The 26776-nt window shown below is 39.0% G+C and overlaps 1 protein-coding gene across 1 annotated transcript; it reads left to right on the forward strand.

Moving 5' to 3' along the window:
- Positions 1 to 354: 354 nt before the first annotated feature.
- On the forward strand, positions 355 to 10272 carry LOC149807505 (C-type lectin domain family 7 member A-like). Its single transcript, XM_089940472.1, has 5 exons — positions 355 to 435; positions 891 to 976; positions 2633 to 2732; positions 4340 to 4553; positions 10017 to 10272. The coding sequence occupies exons 1-5, from the start codon at positions 390 to 392 to the stop codon at positions 10039 to 10041; spliced, it is 471 nt and encodes a 156-aa protein (XP_089796598.1). The 5' UTR covers positions 355 to 389; the 3' UTR covers positions 10042 to 10272.
- The last annotated feature ends 16504 nt before the right edge of the window (positions 10273 to 26776 follow it).

The following is a 26776-nucleotide window of genomic DNA, read 5'->3' on the forward strand; positions in this document are numbered from 1 at the left end:
AGTGAAAACTTGTAAACATTCGATAAGCGGTATCAACCAAATTATCTACGATCAAATTCAAGCCTAGGGTCCGCATGTTATCTCTCTGTCGACCCACTTGGTGCTGCACGGTATCCGTTGTTTGGCTGATGTGCGTTATACTTGTTATGAAAAGTCAAATCCACCCGCTACACATTGAAAGGTACATGTGGAAAAAAACTATTTATAAAGACACGTTTTGAGTATTCCCTGTACAAGAGTCGAAAAAAATAATAACAGAAAGAGCATTTTCAGTATTCCTCGACAAGGCAAGGCAGTTTTTAAGAAGCATTGGCACTTAAAAGAACGCCAATTCATAAGATATGTCTCTGTAAACACAATTGACAACGTATGCACATTCCAATTCAGACATGATTTTCTTAATAGTATGGATTACTTCAATCCTTACATCAACAGGTGAGACAATGACACAATCATAATTACAGATGTCATGATAATGATGCAGACTGTATCTTTGCTATAGAAAAGAGATTGAAAGCTATATGCTTTTAAAACAGGAGTTGCGGTTGTTCAGTGGCTAGCGTGTTGGAGTAGCGATTGTTCAGTGGCTAGCGTGTTGGAGTCGCGACCAGAATGGTTCGGGTATAAATCTTGTACAGACTAGGTCTAGTCTATGTTGTGTCGTGTATTTAGGTACATATACTGATAAAAATACACACACACACACACACACACACACATATATATATATATATATATATATATATATATATATATATATATATATATCCAATGGAACGTATTTCAGCTATAATACTATATTCCTCCACTCTATGTTTATGATACAGTATATTACAAAAATATTATCGCTCTGTATATAATCTATTAATTGAAATTCATATATTCTTCAGTCCTGGCACAAGGACGAGATTGGTCAGTGTGCAACAGTTCCTGTTACAGATTCATAGAACATGATGAGCGTTGGTACTCGGCAACGGTATGCAAAATTATATACATTTATTTTATGATTATTGCATTCAATACAATCTCAGTATCATGGTGATGTACGTAACGATAATAGAGACTAATAATACAATTATACACACATCTAAACAAATGACGAAAGAACCAATCTAAAAAAAAGCTTATTTTAATTAGGTACAGTGGCAGTATATTTTTGGATAATGGAAGCCAAACTAAAACCTGTGATAATTATAGGCGTCTAAGTGCCTGATGTTGAAGAAACATCAAGTTGTGTTTGAGTCTCAGATTAACCAATTCAAACAAATTTATTTGTCTTTCTTTAGTTACATTTATGCTTTGAGAAGAAAAATACTTCATGAAGATTTTTAAAACTTTTTATGAAGAATCATTAAATATTGATAAGTAGGATTTTGTTAAAATTCATGTTTTACTAATTTTGCAAGCTACTTATGGCACAATACTGGTAGACAAATTATTTATGTTTATTACAAGTTCAAACATACAAGTATACATACCGGATGGAACGATAGAAGAGGAAAGAAAACTTGAAACTTGAACGTTCTTTGAATTTTAATAGAATTGTGGCATTTCATTATTTAAATCCACTATATTTATTAGTATTGCAATAGTACATCTGTATATTGGATAATTTGATAAACATATGGTTTACATTTTTTTTACAATAATAATAATAATAATAATATATTACATATATCTGGTGGCATGTATGCGTGCGCATTGTGGTCTGTATTTTGTTGATTTGTCTTGTCTGTTTATTTCCTATCGGATGACGTTCAGTAGTTGTCGATGATGAAAGAACCACTCAAAATAGTATTCTGAGTTCAAATCATAGATACTTAATTTTATTTCTGGAACAGGACAGAGGGAGGTCTATTATCTTCAACTTAGGAGCCATTTTTAAAAACAAGATATGGTAGAGTTATGTTGAAGGAACATAGCATCTTTAGCTACTGAAACATATTTCAGCTATTTTACTATGGTTAAAAAAGTATTTTACACAAGGCATACGTTTCAGTAAAATGCATTATATGTTAATTATATCGATTTACAGTTTGTGGAAAATGACTCACAACGTGTTCTTACAAAATGGTCTTTTTGGTGACCTATCAATCGATCGTTTGGTTCTCAACCAGGTGGAGAACTTGTTCTGTTTTAATGCTCATGGTAAAATCATCGGGCAGGTGAAAGTATATTTTATTTTATCCAAATGGCATTGGGCAAATTTGTCACAGAATTTTCATGAGTATTACTTATGGTCTCCCTATCGTCTGCGTTGCTCTGGTAAAACTATATATTTAATACCTTCTGATCTCACAACACCATATCTTGATGACAGGAGATGATCTTTTTATAGCATTCCAAGGAACGTTTTGGCATCCATAGCAACCAGGTGAAAATCGTGTTCAAATAGCTCCTCCAATAAAACGTTGTCATTTTAATAAAACTTTGGTAGGACTATTTACTTATCATATTCTGCCAAAGTTGAGTATTGGATGTCTCCTGGACAACAGTTATGCATCCATATCAACTTGGGTTTAAGTATCTTGACTTAGATTAATTGGTCAATCGACTGTTCAGTGTTCTAAGTGTGATGTAGGGGCTTTTATATAAATAATATAAGTCAAGCAATGTTCGTCAATAATTTTAGCAATACTGCATTAGCCGTGGATGGATACCGATAAAGATTGATGATCACATTGAATTCAGCTTTATCCGAAACCAGCTGCGACAACACTATCATATTGACGGTGAGTAGGGCGACTGTTCATCAGTCTGTGTATGTCTCTATTTCTCCATCTCTCTCTCTCTCTCTCTTTCTCTCTCTGGGGGTTACTTTAATGACCGGTTAGATAGACTTGAAAGGGTAGTAGGATATGTTCCAAATGAACTTTGATTGCCATAATTGTTAAAGTAGAAACGTTTAGTAATCTGTCTAATATCAAAGGTATAGAAAGATTTTGAAATTTGCGGATATACAGATTAATTAGTTTTCCTTCTACAGCCAAATGACATTCATATAAATTAGGCTTCAAGTTTAATCGGTCAGCCACTGTATCAGTAGTTAGGGAGGCCGAACAGCTAAGCAGAATCCAATTTTGGGTTTAGGCTGTTTTTACGTGATGTATACTCCATTTTATAAAGAAATTTTAACATGTTAACCCATTTATAAAGTTTTTGTCACATTGCCAGTTTCCGTTTTACACTCTAATTTACTCCACCGAAAATAAACGACTGTGATTTCAGACACGCGTCCCTTGGACAATTTAACGAGAATAATACAGATTATAAAGTCTTGGGGCTAAATTCTGGCTAACCTCAGAGCTTATGATTAATTGGGCGAGGTGAATTTCTTAAAAGCCTGACTTCCGTCTGGGAACACGCACACCCTCGTTTAGTTTAGCCAATCCAGATTACTTCTTCAAACCGCCAATACGTTTTTCACTCTCACCGAAGACAGAACAATCTTCTCTTGTCCGCCTTTATTATTAGCAATGCTAGAAGATACCATTTTATAACACATCTTTAAAATGGCCCAAGTTTTCCCAAAATTTACTCTGGTCTGTCTCGGCTCTGATCACGACAGAATGTACTGCGAAATTATCTCAACAAAAGTTTGAACACAGTTGCATGAAGCTTTTATACGATGTCAAATTAATTTAATCCATCAATATGAATACAAAATTCTGAATATGTACAGTCAAAATGAAAAATCTATCGGTTTTTGTTATTGTCATTATGCTTATTTACAGATTATAACTCTCGGTGTATTCAAATTGAGAAATAAACTAATGAGGTCTGAAATTCGCAAACCAAAAGTAGGAAATTACATATTTATAAACTTAATCTACACTTTCCAAGAGTGTAATTAAAATTTATTTTTTGTATAAGTAACTTACAGCTTTATGTCTGAATCAGACATTTTGAGTGTATCTATACTAATTGACACACCTGAAGAAATAGCACTTCTTTCGGGAAACACCAGATTCATGGATAGGTATGCTTCCTTTACATTTATCAAATATCCCTTAAATTAGGCTTTAAATGCTTTCCATGTTTTCTCTGACACTTTCAGTATGAGGCTTTCCTTTGTGTGAATCAAAACTAGGACATCACCGAGTGTAGTGCCTACCTAAATGGAACTCCATTTCTGCCGTTACATGAGCAAGATCAGGGTCAACGATGTTTACATAATTCATAAGGCAAATGAACTGCATATCTCTAAATCATCAAGAATAATGCTAAGGACGATCTGGATTTATCTGTTTGTGCCCTAGTGTGACATTTAGTCAAATACAGTAAGTTCAGATCCTTCAGTGCGCAGTATACACAGCTAAATATTAGATCCTTTTTTCAGATCCCAGAGCAATAGAGTTTTGGATCGGCGCTTTTTACAACAGTTCCATAGGTCACTGGATGTGGTATCCTAACCATGACGTCATGCAACTCAAGATGTGGGCGCCTGGAGAACCTAATGGTCATGAAGCCTGCATAGGGCTTCTTGAACATGAGAATTTCTACATGAATGACGATAACTGCGACAGAGCTGCATACTTTATTTGTGAAGACGAGTAAGTTACGGGGCTACAAATAAGTTAAAAATTTAAGGATTCACCAACACCACCACAACCACCACCACCACCATCATCATCATCATCATCATCATCATCATCATCATCCTTCTTTTCTTCTTTTCAACAAAGTTATAGAACACAAATCAGTAAGACAGGGCAGCTACTTCTCATCTGGCATATTCCTATACAACAATGGATTAGTAAATCAAGTTGAGGAGACATTCAATCTTTTCTAGCATCTTGAATAATCCGCTTATGCTGACAAGATTTAAGGCCATTGTAAGGACAATGAATGCTATGTAGAGCGGCCTTCTTTGTTTCTGTGCTTCTTTTGCTGTTGTATCATTCGGAAAATCATATCGATGTTGGCATTCTCTGCTCTAAAGCCTCGTTGTGACTCAATATAGACTTGATAGCAAGGCTGTAACACGATTTGAACAACCACTTTTCGTATGGTCCAGATTGTTTACATTTATAAATTCTGATGATTCGTTAAAACATAGTCACTACAGTGGTATTGCATTCTATCATTTACATCCTCATTGTGTGGGACAGGTACAAATAAGTTTGTGGAATAATTATATGTGTTGTCTTTATCAATATGCTCCTATAACACATTTACAAGACAAATGTATATATGTTTCCGCTTCCCATGAGTGTAAATGATATAATTTTGGTCATTTACTTTCTTTTCTATTGTATAAGAACAATACAATTTAGCCCCAAGAGGATTTTGATGTATGGGCAACAGAGCTAGAACTTTATCACAAAATGACTGAAAACTCCTTAATTTCATTTTTCACCGAGTAGGGTGTAGATTAGTTCTTGCTACTTCAAAGACGTTGACGACATAAAAATGAAATCAGGCATAGTCAAGAAGAGTAACTTTTAATCTTCATTTAAAAGAAGATTTCTCTTTAATGACTTCAATGGTCCACGCACAGTATGTCTAAAAACTAGTTCAAAAGGAATAAACCCCAGTGATTCCTGAACCGATAACCTAACAGCAAATAAACGAGCTCGTCCAAATCCTTTCCTGTAAAAATGCAATATGACAAAATCATGTTCTTCAAAGTTGGATAAAATCTTTCTAAATTCTCTTGACTTTAAGGATGAAAGGTAGAAGCTTTAAACTGTTATGTCTAACTGATTCACAATATGTTGGAAACATGCAGACATTAAAGTTTACCTTTAATCAGGATAGACATTTTGTTGGGAAGACCAACAAGTGCTAGAAAAGAACTTACAATAGATTGGGTTTAGATATTTCTAAAAGAGAATGCATCTGGAAATGTTGCGTACTTAAACATTATGGACAGCAAGTATGATGGGTCTTATGAAATGAACCAACAGAGTGTAATATTATTCTGCTAAAACCTTCAGCAAATACGAGAATACGTTGCAGATGAGTCTTGGGCATTATTTTGATTGGATGTTCTTATCAATTGACAAGTGTGTGAAGATCAACAGTATTTAATAACATTACTTAATTTTCGGCCAATAAAAATTATTCAGGATATTTTGATAAGTTTTATTGATTTTGTAAATGACCAGCCAATGGAATTTCATGAGATAGACTAAAATGTTCTTGTCAGTATGACCTCGGAACGAGCACGTGATAGCTCAGGGACCACTCGTCACTCGCGGGTACCTCAGCTGGTCTCCATTTTCTCATAAGGACACCATTTTTCATAAAATAACAAACTGGAACTCGTGTGGTTTCAATTTCACTAACAGCTCTCTGAAACAAACATGGGATCTCAGGTTGTATTGGTAGGAAAGTAAGCTTAGAGTATTACATAACGTCTTTGTTATATTGGTAGATAAGTAAACTTAGTGTACTACATAACATTTGGTTGCACTGGTAGAAAGTAAACGTAGTGTATTGCATAATATTTGGTTGCATTGGTAGAAAAGTAAACTTAGTGTATTACATACTATTTGGATGCATTGGTGATACAAATAAACTTGGTGAATTACATAACGACTAGGTTGTATTGGTAGAAATGTAAGCTAAGTGTATTACATTCCATTTGGTTGCATTGGTAGAAAAGTAAGCTTAGTGTATTACATAACATTGGTTGCATTTTTGTAATAAACGTTGAGCAGCTGAATAAACCAGGATACCTAAACAATATATATATATATATATATATATATATATATATATATATATATATATATATATATATATATATATATATATATATAGTGTGTGTGTGTGTGTGTGTGTGTGTACAAATAGTGTGTAGCTTATATTTGGACTGGTTTCACCATAGAAATCATTTTTGTTTTACCTTAGTACGAGTATCAGTTTTTCAGAATTAGTGAAAAATACACATTAACAAAATATTTTAATGATGTCAAAATATATTGACACATTATATAGAATAAATAACATGTACACACCTATCTGATAATTGTTCTTATATTGGGTTTACTATAATAAACAATTAGACTGTACGGTATGAAGAAATTTTATTTTCTCAGATTTGATGAAATTACGCTGAGCGAATACAGTTTTGATGATATGGAAATAAATAGATATGTTGATAAAAAGGTATTTACATGCATTCAGTTGATATTTGTTTTTTCGAAATTATCACACCAAACGATATTTCGTAAATGTCGGTTTAGGCAAATTCAAACTATATTTAAAAAAAGCAAAATTTTCTTGCACTAGTCCAAAACATATTTATAGATGATACATTTATTCCATTGACATACCTATCTTTACATGGAGTAGAGGGTGGTCATGTCTAAACCTGTATTTTTCTGAGCCAGAAAAGTAACTACACTTGGACAATGTTAACACATAAGCGACGCATGTACAGACGGAGATGAAAAATAATATAGGTCCATTACAGAACCCTAGATAGTAATGCAAACAAAACCGGAACTTGTCCAATCCAGATTGGATATAATAATAAAGTTAATCTTTACTGATTGTCAGAAGCTCGAATTCCAAGCCAGGTATTAAGATTATGTACATCTTGGTCTGACTTAATTTGGGACCCAGCATCCTCCTCATTTTCCATTTTACCTACTATTATTGATTGTATTGTCCAGTATAATGAAATGTGATCATCTTTTTTCTTTTCGATTAGTTGATTGACCCTCAATAATCTGTTATAGATGCAATGCTCGGTTCTATACATTTTTTCAGCCTAGCATTTTCAGCTGGTTCTTGTTTGAATAGACTTCTGGTTATTCACAAAACTAACTATAATGTTGGCGAGTCCATATTTGGCCTTGATAGGAGATGGGATCTGGTTATATCGGACTTAGATATCTACTTAGATCTGTCGCTAAACCTCTGTGACAGCCCTATCAATATATCTTTGTTCATAGACATAGGAATCTTATGCACTCTCTCTTTGTATATAATGCGCCAAAATTCTGAACTTCAAGAGGCAAAGCGTAAACATTAGCTACCAAAGCTGACAATCTAATTTTCAATTCAGCTATCAAAACACTCAAAAAGCTACTTGTTTAATAATTACTCGATAAATGATGTCAATCTGTCAAGAATAGATTTTTTCAAGGTAATGACTTGAAGAAAGGCAAGATCAGTTACTATGATGTAGAACACTTCAAAAATATTAAATGCTATGCAAGGTAACTTTCATCGAATTAAAGCAATATGCTAAGGTATGAAACTGCCCACATAATCCTACATCTTTGGACTCGTTGACTAGATCAACCAGGACTCTCCTTATATTTTCTCTTGCTATCTGCTCTTGTTTACTACACGCAATATGAAACTTCCAGAATGCGTGCAAGTAAGCAGCAAAGTTTGTCATATACATTTCTTGCCTTTCATAAACCATGAAGCTGTCTCACATCAGACACAAATCTTACCAACGGCGTAGGAATCACGAAATCCAAAATTGTCTTGCTTGCCATCTCTAGAATACTTTCATAATATCACATGCGTGAAAGAGAATTATTAATTTGTTAAGAAAGAATTTTACATTTGTGCAATGTATCTTTGTTTAACAATTATTAAATTCTTTTCACACACGTGAACTAGTTTGACTTGATTTCACTTAAACAAAGGAAGAAAAAAGTAAGACATGCAAGATAAGGGTCTAACATTCATGAATTAAAGGAATTTCACGTATGTAAAGGAAGCCTCAATTTCACATACATGGAATTCTTTTCTTACATTTTTTGACATCTTTCCATGGATATGAGAAACAATTATGGATGATATTTATTTTCACATATATAATTTAATCCCTTTTTATGGCTTGCCAACAATTTGAGCTCCAAAGATTCAATACGCAGAGTTAACGTGTGCAAAATTCCCCCTCAAACATTCAAAACAGTTTCAACTGACATGCCGAGTGGCCGTACCGAGACGCGTCTCTAACAGTGCATGTAGCTTGAATATTGCGATAGTTACCTGTACGATATTCTCTTGCAAAATTTCCTTTGAGGAGGTATGGACTTGACAACTACTGTTTTCAACGAGAAGGTCTAGCAAATGAAGTATACAACCGATAGGTATGCCTTTGCTTTTGCCGTTTTGTCCAGTGTTTGAGACGATAATCGCACATGTTTCCGTTAGAGCTGAACAAGGGTATGTTCATGGCAAATATCGATATGACGGCAAGTTTTTATATATATATATATATATATATATATATATATATATATATATATATATATATATATATATATATATATATATATCGCATGCTTAACACATGACCATCAATGTATAATCCTAATCGTACATTGGTTTATAAGGTAAATTTAACGCTATATGCACAAACAACCACATCTGTAATTTATATTTGAAATGAGAGTGATCGATTGTAAGACCATTGAATGTAAAGACGATGGAAATATTCCATTGTATTCTTGGTATACTTTATTAAAGGTCAGACACCCTATGTCTCCCCACTAGCCTGAAATGGAAAATTTTAAAATTAAAAAAATATATGAATGACAGTAAAATATTAGTGCTGCATGACTTACCTTGGAGGAAGACGAAGAAAATGCCCCACTGTAAATATAATTCTTTTTCATTCAATGCTTAAATTGTATCGCGAAGAAAAGTGAATAAATCAAGTACCTAGCTATACTATTTGACAAATAATTCACACTTTTTCAGTCAATTTAGCAACAAAAACATCTCTTTTAAAAGTAAAATATTTGATAAAATTATTAAAGGTAGACACGTTTTAAACATCTTAAAATTTTTATTCATGGGAGATATTGGTATGTCAAGAATAAAAGTGCTTTTCAAAAAGGCCTACATTTCTCCCGCTTCTAAAGATAGAAATAGAGCTGCTTCGCAATGACTCCACTAAATTTTCATAAAGAAAACATTTATCATGTTATCTTAGAAATATTAAAAAAAACAGTTTGAAACATACCAAGAGAGAAAATGAGCAATACCTGTTTATCTCTTCTACTTAGAGTCACTCAAGAATGTGATCTATTTTTCAGACATGGAGAACCGATTGTTGGGTGAAAAGAATCACTTGGGGTTAATCCGTGTCACCTGCCACTCATATAGGACAATTGGTACAATACATCCAATTTCAAAATGACCATTCCACTGGGATATGTTTTCAACGCAAGTATTATATTTTTTGGGAGATAGATGTTTCCAATTTCCGAAAATGTTGATCAGTATCTATCCATTGTCATGCATCACATTTGTTACTGGTTTGTAATCTACAAATAAAACACCGAAAGATTTTGCAGTTGTTTATCTTTACATCGGTTTTGTATAGCCATTATTGTCTTGTTATGCTGACGTGCTGCCAAGCCCTACACACACACACACACACACACACACACACACACAAAAACACACACACACACACACACACACACACACACACAAACACACACACACACACACACTAAAGCACTGTAGTATTTCATTTTGTGCATTGATTGCTTTGAATTTATATACATTTTCAAAAGTAATACACATTATAAAGACGAATTAAAACTCTCTCTCTCTCTCTCTCTCATATATTCACAGGATCACGCATTGATCTTAGGTATAATTTCAGCCCATATATAGTATTTCTTATCAAGACACATTCGTATGCATGATACCTTTTCAGCAGATTTCTATGCAAGAAAATACTGATTAGAATCATTAATACTTCGAATTTGTTAGATTATTTGAATCCAATTTTATCTGCAATTAGAAAATTTCCGTGCTGATAAGCTGGGCATCACACGTCGAGACTGTAAACACCAAAGACCCAGAGGCTACAAGGAAATTATAGAAATATTGAACACATACGAAAATGATAGTCTGTACATTGCGGCCAATATACTAGGTGGTTGAAGAATCCAGAAAAACCACGGTAAGAACCACAGACCGACGGGAAGCTACTGGTAAACTTCCTAACATAATCACTTTGGTTGAGCCTAGACTCAAACGCACGAGGACAGAGGTGAGATATCAGTGATCTGTAAAGGTTTGTGTCTGAGACCACTCGGCCACTCGAGGTCCTCCAGCAAAGAGCATAGGCCCTAATCCGATGACACATGAGTTGTCAGATCTGAGTTTACACTGTTGGCTGTTGCGTGCACAGATACGAACGGTAATGTTGATAAAAAATGTTAGGGTAGGCTTAAACAAGTTAATACCTTGTTAGTGACACCACTTATTATTGCACCTCCCCAAGCCATCCTCGCCCCAATACAAAATAAATCTATATAAAAGGAAGAAAAAATATAAACGAACAACAAGCATACAAAAACAAAAATAATATTTACTTTCAGGCCTTAAATACACAACCTGGCAATGTTTCAGCGTAGGAAATTGAACAGATTAAACGGGCATATTTTTGACAATTAGACAGCGTTCGTAAGGTTTTATATCCACATATATCATATCTATAATCTAAGTATATATGACATATAACACTGGTCAACAGTGAAATCATTACTGACTTGAAAAGGCCCTAATCTGTAGTATTTTGGTGTGCCGAACACGAATATAACCGTGAAAAATTTGTATTGGCTCTCGTTTTGAAGATATTCATATACCTCATTTTCTATGTTTCACTGTGTAAATTTCTCCAGTAGGACTGCAGCAACATCCGGAATAATGATGTAACATTGCATAATACCATCATGCTCACATCATCCACAGTTGATTGCATCATTTTCTGATGCAATGCAATACTAATGCCATGCGGCTGCTGAAGTAAGTTGATGTCAGCAGTGTACTATACATGTGTAGGCCTATTATACTAATGCCAGGCGGCTGCTGAAGCTGACGTAAGCAGTGTACTATATAAAGCCCAATCAGATAGGTTCAGCATTTAAAATATTTTAGACGTTGTGCGAGACAGTTCAAGCTACTGTTACATAAAACTTATTATTTTATCCATTTACGTACAATAAAGAACAGTAATGCCTCGAAAGTGTGTTAATACCGCGGACAATTTTTGCTATATTTGTGGGGAAGTGACATTTGCCAACCAGAAGAAAAGTATCAATTCTCAAGTGAAGAAGGCATATCATCTTTACTTCGGATGCAAGGTTGGTGACCAAGACAAGCCTTGGGCTCCGCATATATGCTGTGCTACATGTACAACACAGCTTTCACAGTGGTTGAATTGCAAAAGGTCATCAATGCCGTTTGCAGTCCCAATGGTGTGGAGAGAGCCAAGCAACCACCTAAATGACTGTTACTTCTGCTTGGTTCCTCCTCTTTCTGGCGGAATAACGAAGCGAAAGAAGTCGAGAATAGTCTACCCAAACATTCTGTCTGCATTGAGACCAGTTCCACATGGTGAGGGACTTCCTATTCCAGAACCTCCAGCAGAATATTCTCTTGATTCATCTGACGAAGACAAAGGTGAGTCGACCTGTTCTTCTCCTGGTCCATCAGCATGCAGTGATCCAGATTTTCACTGTGGTGCATCATCAACCCCACACAGAATAACACAGGAAGAACTAAATGACCTGATTCGTGATTTGGACTTATCAAAGAACAAGGCAGAATTGCTAGGATCAAGACTCCAACAATGGAATCTTCTAGAAGAAGATGTCACAATTACTGCATATCGAAAGCGCCACCAGCAATTGGAGCCTTTCTTCAGAAAGGAAAGTAATCTGATATTCTGTTCCGATATTGAGGGCCTCATGAATGCTTTAAAAATCACTCATGACCCACAAGAATGGAGACTATTTGTGGACTCTTCGAAACTGAGTCTCAAGGCTGTGCTTTTGCACAATGGAAACATTCTTCCATCTATTCCAGTAGCGTATGCTGTCCACATGAAAGAGACATACGATAACTTAAGGCAGCTACTGAATTCCATTGAGTATAACAAGTACAGCTGGCACCTCTGTGGTGATTTGAAGGTAGTTGCCCTTTTAATGGGACTGCAGCAAGGATATACAAAATACATGTGTTTCTTATGCGAGTGGGATAGCCGAGCAAGGGAAATGCACTACATGAGGAAGGAATGGACTCACAGGCAGAATGTAGCCATTGGAGAGAAGAATATCCAACACCCAGCTCTGGTTGAGGCTCAGAAAATCTTGCTACCACCCCTTCACATCAAACTAGGTTTGATGAAGAACTTCGTGAAAGCCATTGACCGGACTTTGCCAGCATTCCGATACCTGCATAAAAAATTCCCTCGACTCAGCGAAGCAAAGATTAAAGAGGGAGTTTTTGTGGGTCCTCAGATTCGAGAGCTTTTCAAAGATGACCGGTTCAACAACTTGCTGGAAGGTGACGCGAAACAAGCATTGAATGCTTTTCGCCTAGTTTCTACAAACTTCCTCTGAAATGTTAGGGCAGAAAACTATAAGGAAGTAGTAGAAGACATGTTAAGAAGTATAAGAAACTTGGCTGCAATATGTCTCTAAAGATTCACTTCCTTCATTCCCATTTGGATTTCTTTCCTAGCAACTGTGGTATTGTTAGTGATGAACACGGCGAACGTTTTCATCAAGATATCGCAACAATGGAACAAAGATACCAGGGAAAATGGTCCACTACAATGCTGGCTGACTACTGCTGGACACTCCTCAGAGATGCTCCCGAACAGCTGTACAAGAGACAGGCGAAGAAATCTAAGATGTAGTCAATGACTTGATTTTTTATAGGTAGGCTATTACAGTTGACCTTTTACTATTGGAATGCATTTCGTTATGTAAACATTAATTTCTTGCAGATTACAAAAAAACTAGAGCCAATTTTGCAATTTGACTGTCATATTCGTGTTCAGCACATAAAAATTGATAAGAATTGACTAATTTTATTTCAGTAACATGACTTTTGTAAAAATTTGTTGTCCAGTGTAATATGGGCAATGAAAACCTGTAAGGAAAAGTAAATGTTAAATTGCACAAAATATATAGAAATAAGACAAGTCAGTTGTACAGTGTACCTGAGTAGTGAAGTGGGATACTATAGCGTCAATGGGAATTAGCATTACAGATCCCCCCTTGGGAACATATAGCGTCGAGGGAAATTAACATGGAGAAAAATCGTGGGACTGTTGAGCGTCAAGGGGGAATTGAACATGGGAATAGGGGACTGTATAGCGTCAAAGGAATTTAAACAGGGTGTGACTGTATAGCATCAAGGGAAATTGAATATGGGATTTTTTAAAAAAAAAATTTTTAAAATAAATTTTTTTAAAAAAAAGGGGTAGGCAATTGAAAGTCATTCTCTTTTCGAGAAATGTGGGTGGCCCTGAAAAGGGCCTTTGGGTTTCTTCTGCTTCTTCTTCTATTTCCTCCATTTCCTCATCCAGCCCCTAATCTTTCCCCAAATTCCCTTCTTCTTTCTCTTTTCATTTTCCGGTATCCAGTCCGGGTGACCCATGGCTCGGAACTTGTTTTGAATTTTCATCCAATTGTTGTTGAGCCGCTCAAACTCTTCCTTTTTCTTTTTGTTTTCTTTTTCTTTTCTTTCTACAGTCCAAATGTCTTTTATTATCTTGACTTGTTCTCTCATCACTTTCCTCATCATCTCCTCTGCTTTCATCATTTGGTTTAAACCCCATTTCACATAGGACCACTCAGTCCACTCCAAAATATCTGTGAAAAAACACCTCACTTCAATAGCATAATCAAGGGCCTCTTTCAGTTTTCCTACTTTCACATAGTCAAGTTGTATGAAGCCTCTTAACTTTTTAACCTCCTCTTCAATCATGTCCCCAATCAGATCCCTGGCAAGTTTTAGACTCGTCACTTGACTTTTGACAAAGTCCTTAGTAACTTCATGCATCCACTCCTTCTCTAGCCTTTCCACCACATAGGCTGCATCTGTCATCCAGTACCAACTATCCTTTAGCTCATTAAATAGTTCAATACTCATTTTCTTGGGTTCTTCCGTAGAATGGTGCGAACGACTAGCCTTGTGGGTTCTTATAGTTAAAGTACGGACGTGAAGGAAAACATCCCCTAAGACATAAAATTGATATTACCTAGAACATTACTTAAAACGCGTGGACGTGAAGGAAAACATCCCCCTACTTTCTCATTTCATATAATATACTATCCACATAAGTGAAGCAACATTTAACAAATCCATAATCTACTATCCACACAATCGTACGTGAGCGGTTACAAAACCCAAACTATACTCTCCACATACGCTAAGAAACAATAAACAAACACATAATCTACTATCCACACAATCGTACGTGAGCGGTTAGAAACACAAACACACAAACACAAACACACAAACACAAACACACAAACACATACCCTCTCACTATAAAAAAGAGTGTTTATATTCACACTACTCTACCTACACACGTTGGCAAATTGATGGTTATTTCTTTTCTAGAGTATTGGGTAGCCCTGAAAAGGGCTGTTGGTTTGTTTTTTGAACTTCATGGACACCTGGTTAATGGTGGCACCTTCCAGGCCTGGCGCCACATACACATCTTGTTCCCCAGTTGTTTTTTACTTTTTTTGGGGAGAGAGCAGAGGCAGGATATGTGGCTTAGGAATCCCAATTTTCGGTCTCTGGGATTCTGAAATTTCTTCTTCTTCTCTCCTTTTCCTCCTCTTTTTGTTTCTTCTCTCCTCCTCCTCCTCCTCTTCTTTGTATCTTCTCTCTGCCTCTTCTTTGTATCTTCTCTCTGCCTCTTCTTTGTATCTTTTCTCCTCCTCTTCTTTGTTTCTTCTTTCATCCTCCTCTCTCATCCTTCCCTCTTAGACAATGGCCTCCGCGGCCAGTTCGTTTAGCATGCGCCTGGCATATTCCAGATGCACATGAAGTTCCAACAGTTTCGTTAGTCTCGTGTTCATTTCTGGTGGTGATCAATCAACAAGGGTAGCTGGACTGCCGAACGAGTTTCAATTTATACTAAAAGTGCGGACGTGAAGGAAAACATCCCCCTAAAAACATAAAATTGATCTTACCTAGATCATGACCAAAAAAAAAAAAACAACGCGCGGACCTAAAAGAAACACTCACTTTTTTATGCTACCCATTCCTATTCTAAAAATTTTTTTTCATTAATCACTTCAATAGACTATTCACAAACGTAAATCAATTCAATCAAACCCCCAATCTACTCTCCCCACACCTCAAACAGCCCAAAAAAAACCCATCATCTTAATCTACTATCCTCACCAACGTACGTGAGCACTTACAAACACACAATCTTATACACAAACACATACCCTCACATTATGAAAAAAGAGTTAGTGTTTATATTCACACTACTCTACCTACACACATTGGCAAATAGATTGTTATTTCTTTTCTAGAGTATTCGGGTAGCCCTGAAAAGGGCTGTTGTTTTTTTTTTTTTTTTTTTTTGTTTGCTATGGCAATCTTTTAGTTTCTAAGAATGCGATGTCCTCTGAGGATAGACTTTCTGGCGATAGGTCTGCTTCTTCGAAAAGAGAAGAAGAACTCTTTGGTGTCGATACGACAATCGACAAAGCCTCTGTCAGGTTCAGGTTGCTGCTGCTGCTGTTGTTGTTGTTGTTGCTGTTGCTGCTGTTGCTGTTGTCTCTGAAGTCTATACTTCTCTGTCCATTCTTCTTTCTCCTTGTTCACTTCTTCTCTGAACAGCTCTTCTATCAGGTCTTCAGTGACTTTTAGCATTCTCACATTCTCTATCTCTTCTGGCTTCGGTATCAGACTGTGTCTGACCCTATGCAAATTCACGTAGGCTTCGTTTAGCTTAGCTAGTTTGGAGCACATCTTCGTAGGAGGATGAGTCGACAATGGATGGTTAGACTGGAAACTTCCCCGGTTCTTAAAGTCAAAGCGCGGACGTGAAGGATAACATCCGCCACACCATTTTCGAGCCGCAACGTTCAATGAGTGACATGAGAGGGATAGTAAGAAGTGAAAGAGCATCAATCAAACATTCTTATAGCTAAACAAAAGACAAAGGCATTTTTTTCAAAACACAACATTTTTTATTCAATAATCACTTAACACTAACCAACAACAACTCTAACATTTTTTTAACAATAATCCAACATTATAACATCAAACATTTTTTTTCTTCAAATGCCAAACATTTTTTTCAATTCACAGTCTACTTTAAACAGGGCAGACAACGTTGTGAATGAAATTGTGATTTCCACTGTTGGAAGTCATTAGGCCATTGATGGACACTACGTTTCCTAGCTTGAGACAAAAGATAAGCATAATGGTCACAAAACCATCGATCTACTTTCACATCTTTTCTAGAAGAATGACGAGGATCAAAATGAGTAACTAAATGTTCTAAGGAATAGCCCAGGCTGCGATGACGCAGAAAATACACACAGTACTGTCCACACACCAAGGAATTTGTGCCTTGTAATTTCACATTATTGAATCGGGTGGTCTGAGCATTTCTTCTCATAAAGTCAATGATATCATCTTCCAAAGGAGGCAATCCGTACGAATCGAAATATTCCACACATCCTTCTTGAGGAAAGTAAACGGCTACCCAGTGGGTTCCTGGGAGATGACTGTCGTCCGTGTTGATCACGTAAGCTTGATGGTCTTGAGGTTTGCGATGAGGGAGTTCATCTTTAGCACAGACGACAGGATTCCAAGAAGCCGTATACGAACTGTGGTTCAAAAGGTAATAAAGTTCCCAGGTATCCATGTTTTGTGTGTTTTTTTTCTTCTTCTTCACAGGTAATAATAAGTCATCAATTCGATCCTGACTTTTTGCTTGAAAATGTCTGACAAATAACCGTTTCTTCGTTTCGTCTCCTCACTCTGATTCAGGAGAGCTTCGATACGATGGATCTCTTGAGTGATTAATGGTGGACAAGAATGTTCACGCAAGTCTTTATACCACTGATGCCACACGTCTTCGTCCGAGATGAGACTCCAAGCTTCGTCCAGATACTCGTCCAATTTTTCTTCTTGACTCAACATCAGGCATTTATCGTGTTGAATTTGACTGGGATGATCGTTTTGACATCCATAACACTCTTTCTTGATCAATTCTGTCATTTTTTCGACCAAGTGTTTGGCAAAACAGCAGACTAAATGGGCTTCTTGTTCTGGCCATCTTGACTTCATTATGGTATCTTCTTCGTCTTTGTCTTGGGATTCTCCTTCCACGGTCTCCTCACATTTCATGTCCAAAGTTTCTCCACTAGGTAAAGAGGGAGAACAGTCTTCCATGGCTTTTAATAATCTAGAATGACTTCTCTCAAACTGTTGATTTCTATGGTATTATCGAATTCGGCATACAGGATGACGTTGACTGTCTCTGGCAGAGGATTTGCAAACTGAAGTTCCACACGAATCTGGCCAGATTTTATAGGGTGGAAATGTCCCTCGTCGCTGCCTTGGTCTGGAGTGAAATCGAAAGCCCACAAAGCGTAGCCTCCTGCATAATCCTTGTACGTAATACCGTGACTGGTGTTGGTTCCTAACTGTCCAGTGGCTTCGTACAGGGACAAGTACGATCTCAAGTAATTCATTTTATTGGGATGAAAGTCAGGTTCGAAAGGTCGGGTACACAAGGTCTTGCCATCGCGACTGACTTCGATTTTCTTCACGTCGAAGTGTTGAAAGTTGAAAGGATTTTTAGTGAAGGCTCCGTTGAAGGCTGAATTCGAGACCATACCAAGGATTAAACGTTTGGGTAACTGTCCTTGAAACAGATGATCTTCGATCATGGAATGATGGCTAGCGGGAATGGTGAACGTTTTCACTTCCACGCGTCGTATGGGATATTTGGCGGTCGTTCTGCTCAACGTCTGACTGATGTCGTTACCTACTTTGGGTAACACTTCCACGCGTCGTACGTAGAGTTTGGCCTCCTCGATTTGGCTTTTAGGATTGCCAGCAGGAGCATCAGCCAACAAATGGAAAGCGGCACTGCTGCGATTCAGTCTCAAGCGGACATTGACTCCGTTCAGCAAATATTTCTCTTGCAACCACATGTCCAAATGCAAACGATCCATCAGTTCTAAACTCTTCTTATTTAAGATTTTGCTTTCTCTTTCCTCAAAGCCGTCATTGCTTCCATCTGTTTTGTCGAACTTCTCCGCATCGTCAGGTTCCCATAGCACGCAGGCATTGAGATGAGTATTCTTGGCATCTATTCCGTACGTCAAGAGATTTTCCAGGTAGGCACGGTAAGGGTAAGTATCCATGCTGCTACTGACTAGTTTGTTATTCATGTACGAGTCCACAGAGCTGAACAAGGAATGCATGAAATTGTTGACGGGAGCTATATTCTCACTGTCTTCTACTCCACCATCATCCTTATCTAGAACTTTGACTTTCAAGTACAAGTAACTGCTATTCAGATCGATGTAATCTTCGGGCTGTCCTTTGATTTCAAACTCGATGGGAGCGGAATCGGTCAATGAGGAGACGGGGTGAAATTCCACCCATTGGGATTCTTGCATGGTCATCATGGTAGGTGGCATGGCAAACAGGTCCAGTTCCGTTTTGGAACAAGCGCATGACTCTCGGTGCATCATTTTTTGTTCTGTTCTTTCTCAGTAATCGAAAACGTCTAAGTCTCGAACGGTTCTTCTTTTCTTGATCTTTCTCGCTTGAAGTCTGGTGAAAGGGTGTTTTCTTCGTCGTCTCTTTCTGCCTTGTCCTTGCTGAATGCCTGACTCGGTAGCGTGCAGAGCATTTATAGGTGTGTCTCGTCGGCCCAAAAGGTCTTTACCCATTTGCAGCAAGACATTTTTGCTTTCCCTCATGAAGGCTTCTTTAGGGTTTTGTTTGTCGATGATGACATTTTGGAGAAATTCTTTGCCTTGCGTCAGAGCCGCATCTTTCAAGGCGTGCAATCCGCGTGTCACCATCGGTTTCAACACCGGAGCCACCGAACGAAAGGTTGATTTTAACATATCTCCTAAACCGTGTCCTCGCTGTCGTGCAACCCCTCGGTACACTGGATACATGACTTACGAGTCGTGAGAGAACCGTTTTCGAAAATGGAGTTTCACCGTGACTTTTCCTTTGGTGAATGGAATATTTTGTCCCAGATCTCCTTTTATAGCAATGTTGACCGTGTCCAAATACGACTTGCTGACAGGCAAATAGTGAGGATGTACAAATTCGCGGTGGACGTGATAAGTGTTTCCACCTTCCTCGTCATTGGTCGTGGTACTATCCACTTTGAAAGGAATGACACGCAGTAATGGCACGGAGGTGTGTCCCACCACGTTGTACTCCACCACATCAGAGTACACAAACATCAAATTCAGTCCATGGTTCAGTTCTACTGGGGAACGAAATAACTTGCTAAAAGACTCGTTGTCGGAAATGACTGGCAATTCGTTTTTCTTGAGCATGGCCATCCTCATCTCCGTATCCCCACCCAACATGTCAAACAATTCAGGACAAAATACAATGGACACGATTTTACTCGGCTCAAATTTCATCAGGAAGCGACGAGCTGCTTTGTGGTACTCTATGGTGACCTTTTTTTGGGCATTCTCCAAAGCTTTCAGAAACACGACATTAAACCTGGAGGCTATGGTGCTGACCAAATGTTGGCCACTAACATAATAGCCTGGGGGAATGAACAAGTGGTAGGTCCACGTTAGAGTTTTGCTATCATAGGATTTATTGTCATATTTGACATTGGGGTTATTCAAGTACTTTTGCACTTGCTCGTCATGAACTTCCACCGTAAAAACATTTTGATTGGGAAGGACGTTGTGGACTTGGGTCGGGTGAATGATTTCTACTAAAGCCACTTCCCAATGGGCTTCGTGATCTAAGGGGATGGCTTGAGGTAATTTGGCCGTGTAACAGCACAACGTGTTCTTGGGAAACACCTCCATGGAAATGTCACTGGGTAAGGTTAAGTAAAATTGGTTTTGGTGACTCATAATTCCAGAGTTCTGTGGCTGTCCGAGGGGTTACTGGACGTCAGAGGCGTGTCTCCGCCCAAAATGGGGTTCTGGTTGGGGTTGTGGTTGTTGTTATTGGAGTGGTGACTGGCACTGGCACTGGACACAAGGTTCCCGTGGTTCCCGTTCGGGGAGAATTTCAGGGAGGGATTAGGAAGCAGGTAACCGATGCAACTGCTCAATAAAATGGTCCACAATTGTTTGTCTCCTTGTTGCAAATTCAAATTGGCAATGGCTGCTCCGATGACACAATACACCACGAAGATTTGGCAGGAAAAGACGATTTGCGTTTTAGGCACACGTTCTCCGCACCACATCCACAAGGGTTGTTTTTGTAAATCTTGCACAGAAGAACTAGGTGAAGGAGGAGTGGTCAACGTAGCTGCGTCTGTGTGAAAGGGCATGATGGTCACTTCTTTTTATAGTCGATGACTTGCGAAGCGTCGATCCAAGAATCAAAACTGGGTGGATATCCTTTCCAACGTACTTTGACTTCTTTGACACGTCGTTTACCCCCTTTACGGGTTCTGCGTTTGAGAATGCTTTCGATGTCGTACACGTCGTCTTCTTTTTTGGTGACACGTTGTAACTCGGGCAAATCAAACGTTCCTTTGAGCACTTCTCCGTTCATGTCTTCCAATTTATAGACGGCAGGATGACGGCCATGCACTCGTCCAGTGACACGAAACAATTCGGTCGTCCAGTTAGGTAAGTAACCTTTGTCGAAAGTGCGTTTGGTTTTGCCAATGCGCACCCAATCTCCTACGGTCAACTCTCCACTTTTCTTGGGGACAGCCCTCGTCGTCGGGGACGTACCAAACAGGCGCTCAAACACCAACACTTCGTTGTCGGGAGTCACGTCTTGCGGGGCACGTCCGATGCTTCGATGGTAAGATTGGTTGTACGCTTGCACCAGGTGTGGTAAGATGTCGATGTACTTCAGAGTGTGGTGATGCGTAAAATATTTCCACATGCGTTCTTTCAAAGTGCGTTGAAAACGTTCCACGATGCTGGCTTTGGTTTCGGGATTCTCGGTGGTAAAAAAATGAATGTCACGTGTCTTTAATTTTTTTGGAAAGCTTGGTTCAGAAATTCGGTGCCTTTGTCCGTTTGCCATCGAAGAGGGTGACGACCGCTTTGTTTCAACACCCGTTGCAGGGCTCGCACTAACTCGCTGCTCGATTTGGAAGTCAAGCGCACGACCCAGGCAAATTTGGAAAAGACGTCGATGACACAAAAGAAATATTTGTAGCCACGATTTTAACTGGCCAAATGAGAGACATCGGCTCAATCGGCTTGCCATTGATGATCGATGCCTTCCACTCGGGTGCGACTTCTGGCAAACTTGCGTCGAATGGGTTTGTGTAAAGTATAGGTAGCTTGTTCTTGTAACCATCGTTGCACTTGAGGTAAACGGAGACTTTTCAATCGAGTTTTGGCAGCATGATACAATTTTTGAACTCCTGCGTAACCTGCAGGATGGGAGGGATCGTAGTAAATGCTGGCTAAGACTTTTTCCATTTTTTTGTGTTGGTTGGTGTGTTAATAAGGCACCCACTCTTGGAGGATGCTACTCTTTTTCTATTGGGGTACTTTCTTGGATTGCAATGCTTTGCGTGTGCGACCAGCAATAGGTGTTGAAGAGGAGGAGGATGTCTGAGCGGGGGATATCGGTTCTTGTTTCACTTCTGTCTTCCCTTCTGTCTTCATTTTCTTTTTCTCTTGTGATGAAGAAGGGGTGGCCATCGTCCTTTTAATCCATCCAATTCTGGAGGTAGGTGGTGTTGTTAACTTGCGTACTGTTTCTGGTGGAGTTTGAAACCCTTCCTCTTCTTCTTTTCCTTTTTCTGTCTTGGTCACTGGTACTGGTACTGGTACTGGTGATGGTGCTGGACTTTTCATCAAGGTCTTAAAATCTTTCAGAGTGGGTAAAGCTGTTTCGTCTAAAGCTTTCTGGTGAAAGAGTTGCAGTCGTTGCAAGAGTTGACCGTACTTTTGCGATTTTTCTGTTTCGGACAAATCTTGGCGATCCATCAAGGACTGCAATTCGTGTTGTAACTGGGACATCTCGCTCAAATTGGGATTGGGAGGTAAATGCGGGGTGCGTTGTTCTTGCCACCGATGGTATTCCATCCATCGTTTGTAAGGCACTAAAGCTAGTTTTCGTCCTTCCATGGGGTTGTCAGGGGTCGATTCTGAGATCTTGGGACTTCCGAGGGCCTTTCTATCTTGCTCCCACCAGTCCTCCCAACATGGTTCCCATGACTCCTTTCAGTATGGGGCCTAACAAGAGAGGTAAAATACCTCCACGTTGCACTAACATCTTCTTTTTTTGACGAATGGGAATTTTCTTTTGAACCATTTGGCGAAGAACGTGACGATGTTTGCCTAAGCATTGTTTCTGGTGTTTGGACAAAGGGATCGTGCCTTTCAAAACGTTCAAACAACATTCGCACACGGTATCGATGACCTGTTTGGAGGCTGTTTGAATGAGTTTTTTTCGTAGGGGTGGAGAAGCTTTGGACAGGACAGATAACATGTCCCCATGTTTGGCTAAACGTGGTGGCAGTCCTTTCCTTTTCTTTCCTTAGGGTTTTCTTAAGGGTGACATCTTTGAGTCTTCAGGAGCACCAGAAAAAACACAGATACCATACTTGGTCACAGGCCTTTTTTATACTGGAACGCGTAGCCACTGATTGTCTTTACGTTTTATCAGTTTGAGGACAGGCATGACACGTCGTGCAGGGGTACGTAACGGACTAAATCGAGCCAGATCTTGCTTGGACAAATCCAGTAAACTTTGTAACATGCCCGATCTTTCATGGACTTTGATTTTGGGAGAAGGTACTTTGTGAGCAGCAGCCACTGCCACTAAATTGGAGGGTCCTGCCACTGGGGAAGTTCTTTTGGGGGTCATCAACGGAGAAGTTCTTGGTGTAATCAACGTCTCCAAGTACTCTTCAGTTCCTGGTGTCATCAACGGAGAAGTGGACAAACGTGAGGATGCCGGAGACGCAGTCACTGCCGTGGCAGATCGTGGTTTGCGAGTGTAAGGTTGCGTCCTGGCCGAAGTGCCTCTCTTGCGACTAGTTTTCTTCTGTGGACTTTTCTTTTTCTGGGGACTTTTTTTTCTGTTTCTTTTTCTGGGGGCTTCTTTTCTTTTTCCGGGGTGGTGTCTGGTAAGAGGAGGGTCCCGCCACTGGAGAGGTTATTCTTCTTGGGGACCTGGTCTTTTTCTTTTTCTTCTTGGGGCTTCGTTGGACTTTTGTCTTGGGGATAACTTTAGGGGCATTAGGATCCCATCTTAAGAGAGAGCGAATGATGACCCCTCCTAGAGTACCGCTCCCTCCAGGTTTCAAAATGATTTGTTTTTTTGTTTGAGTGTCGATGCGGGGATCGGCCAGTTGGACCAAAGCGACTTTGTTTCGATCGAAAAAGCGTTTGGTTTGATGAGGAATCTGAATGATTCCTTGGAGTAATTGACGTGCCGTCACCGTGAACCATCGTAAGACTTCTTTGAGACTAGCTTCTAAGACACGAGCTCGTGTTTGTGGATTTTTTTTCTCGACTGATGCCATACAAGGCACGAATCAATTTGACGGGATGATGCGACTGAAGGGACATCATGTTCACACTGTGTGAGACAGACGAAAAAGAGTCTGAGGTTTTTATAGATTTTTTTATGGGAATTGAAATGAAGTCGAGGACGGAGACGTGTACAGGACGGGCCCTCCGTCTTGGCACCAGTGGTGAAACAAGTGAGTACGAAATCGCAAATCCTCGGGGGTCGTAGGTTTCAAATCGACGAGTAAATAGGCGTGTGGCGTTTGAGTGGCATCGTCGTACGCCTGAGTCAGCCAAGGCGTTCCTAACTGTTTGGCTAAGACTTGCACTTGCGATTTATCTCGAGGGCTTTTAAACAAGACCACGTAATGCGCATTGAGACTGATGGTCCGATGGGCTTTACTTTGTTGAAACAAATTTTGGGTGATGTAAACGACACTGGCATTACGGTGATGCCCTTTGCGCGTGAACCACAATTTAATTTCTTCTTCGTCTTCTCCTAACATGTCGTCGAAAATGACCAAATGGGTTTGACGGGAGTAAGAGACGATGCCGTCGTCTTCTTTAGGAATGCCTTCCACAAACACGATGGAATCGCCTTGACTTTCTCGCAAGAGGTTGTACGCCGATTGCCACTCTTTGTAACACCACACGATCCGTTGAGGTGGCCGATCGATCAAATGATGTTTATGTTCGATCAAACGTTTGACGAATTCGGTTTTGCCTGAACCGCTAGGTCCAGCAATGAGTATGTTAAAGGGATGGCGAAGTTACAAAGCCTCCCAACTGGCACGATCTAAGTGTTCGTCGATGACTTTGACAGTAGAGAAAGAGGGAGCAGAGACAGCAGAGGTAGCCATGGTGTGAGAAATGTCACTTGTGACACGAAAAACAAACAAGACAAGAGTTTATATACTTTTTCAGAACACGTTTATTGAATGTTTTTTTTTCAAACATGAATACGAAAGACAAAAATACATAAAATCCAAAGGCTTAAGTACAAGGATAAAAGGCACATGATAACCATGAACGTGGAATAAAAACAAGTGTCTGTACAACATGTCTTGGGTAATGTTCTAACCAGTTCTATAGTAGGGGGTAAGGTCACACAAGTGTCCTCCCGAAAGGGTCTTTCAGGTCTGTCCACGACAGTCATGTCCTGGGTGACGGGTTCTTCTGGCACCGTCACTAACACGGGTTGAAAAGTAACTTTTTCCTTGAACAACTCTTGTGCATACTGGGCCACTTCTTGGGTCCAAGCCTCAAAACCCCATTCTTTCCAGGCACGGACATCTGTCCAATGGGGATGTAAGTCACAAGCTATACACACATCGTCATACACGTCTTGTGTAGCTAAAAGTTGACGAATCTTTTTTTCCTGTTGAGGTCGAGAAGTATCCAGATGAAACCGCAAGGCTTTGAGCAAAAGGAGTTTTTCGTGACCATTTAAGGCCATGGAGGTATGGTAAGTACTGATCGTAAAGAGTCCACAAGGAATCGGCTGGTAAACGAAATCCCAGAAAACAAGTCACTAAGACACACACCACTTGTCGTCCCAAATTGAATGGATACAGTTCTTGTAATAATCGATGGTAATGATCCACGGTTTGAATATGGTCATTGAGTTCCTTCCACGGAATCTGTTGAATGATATGTGACATAAGCCGTGGCATGGCAGCCTAATTTTATAGTCTCTTTGTAACGGAAGCAATACAGCTCTCGGTAAATCCTTTCTCTCAACTCCTCAGGCAAGCCCAAAATGTTCTCTTGTAAAGTATCCATAAGTATATACACTGTTTTTGGAATCGTTGGGTGATGGCCAATAGCCTCGTTTAACTTTGTGGCTGATGTAATATCCACTCATAATCAGTCTTCTTGTACTTTGGAACAGAGCATAATTTAAAAACGGATGAATCACTTTGAGTTTGCGTTTCACTTGTATTTTGTTCAGTTCTCGGTAAATGCGTTCTCTCAACTCCACAGGCAAAGCACGAATGTTCTCTAGCAAAGTATCCATGAATAGGTCATACTAAATCCTCTTTGGTCTGACACAAGAAATGTACTCTTTGCACAAACATGGTTTTACTTCAGTGTCGAATTTAAATCGTTCAGTCACTAATCTACACATTACAATTCGTTCAGAAGTTTCCTCTTTCACCAAGTTGACATTGTGTTCAAGATGTTGGTAATTCGTTAACTCTTCCTCTGGAATTCGATGCAGTACGTTTACAATGATGTAGGTAGAATCGTCCATACCAAACCAATCCTTTTTAAAACTAGAGGATCGTTCATCAATGTCTGTCCGATGGAACACTTTCAATTGAATCAATCCTTGTATAGCC

The sequence above is a fragment of the Sinohyriopsis cumingii genome, chromosome 1 (assembly GCF_028554795.1).
Source record: "Sinohyriopsis cumingii isolate HCF-2022 chromosome 1, ASM2855479v2, whole genome shotgun sequence".
NCBI lineage: Eukaryota > Metazoa > Mollusca > Bivalvia > Unionida > Unionidae > Sinohyriopsis > Sinohyriopsis cumingii.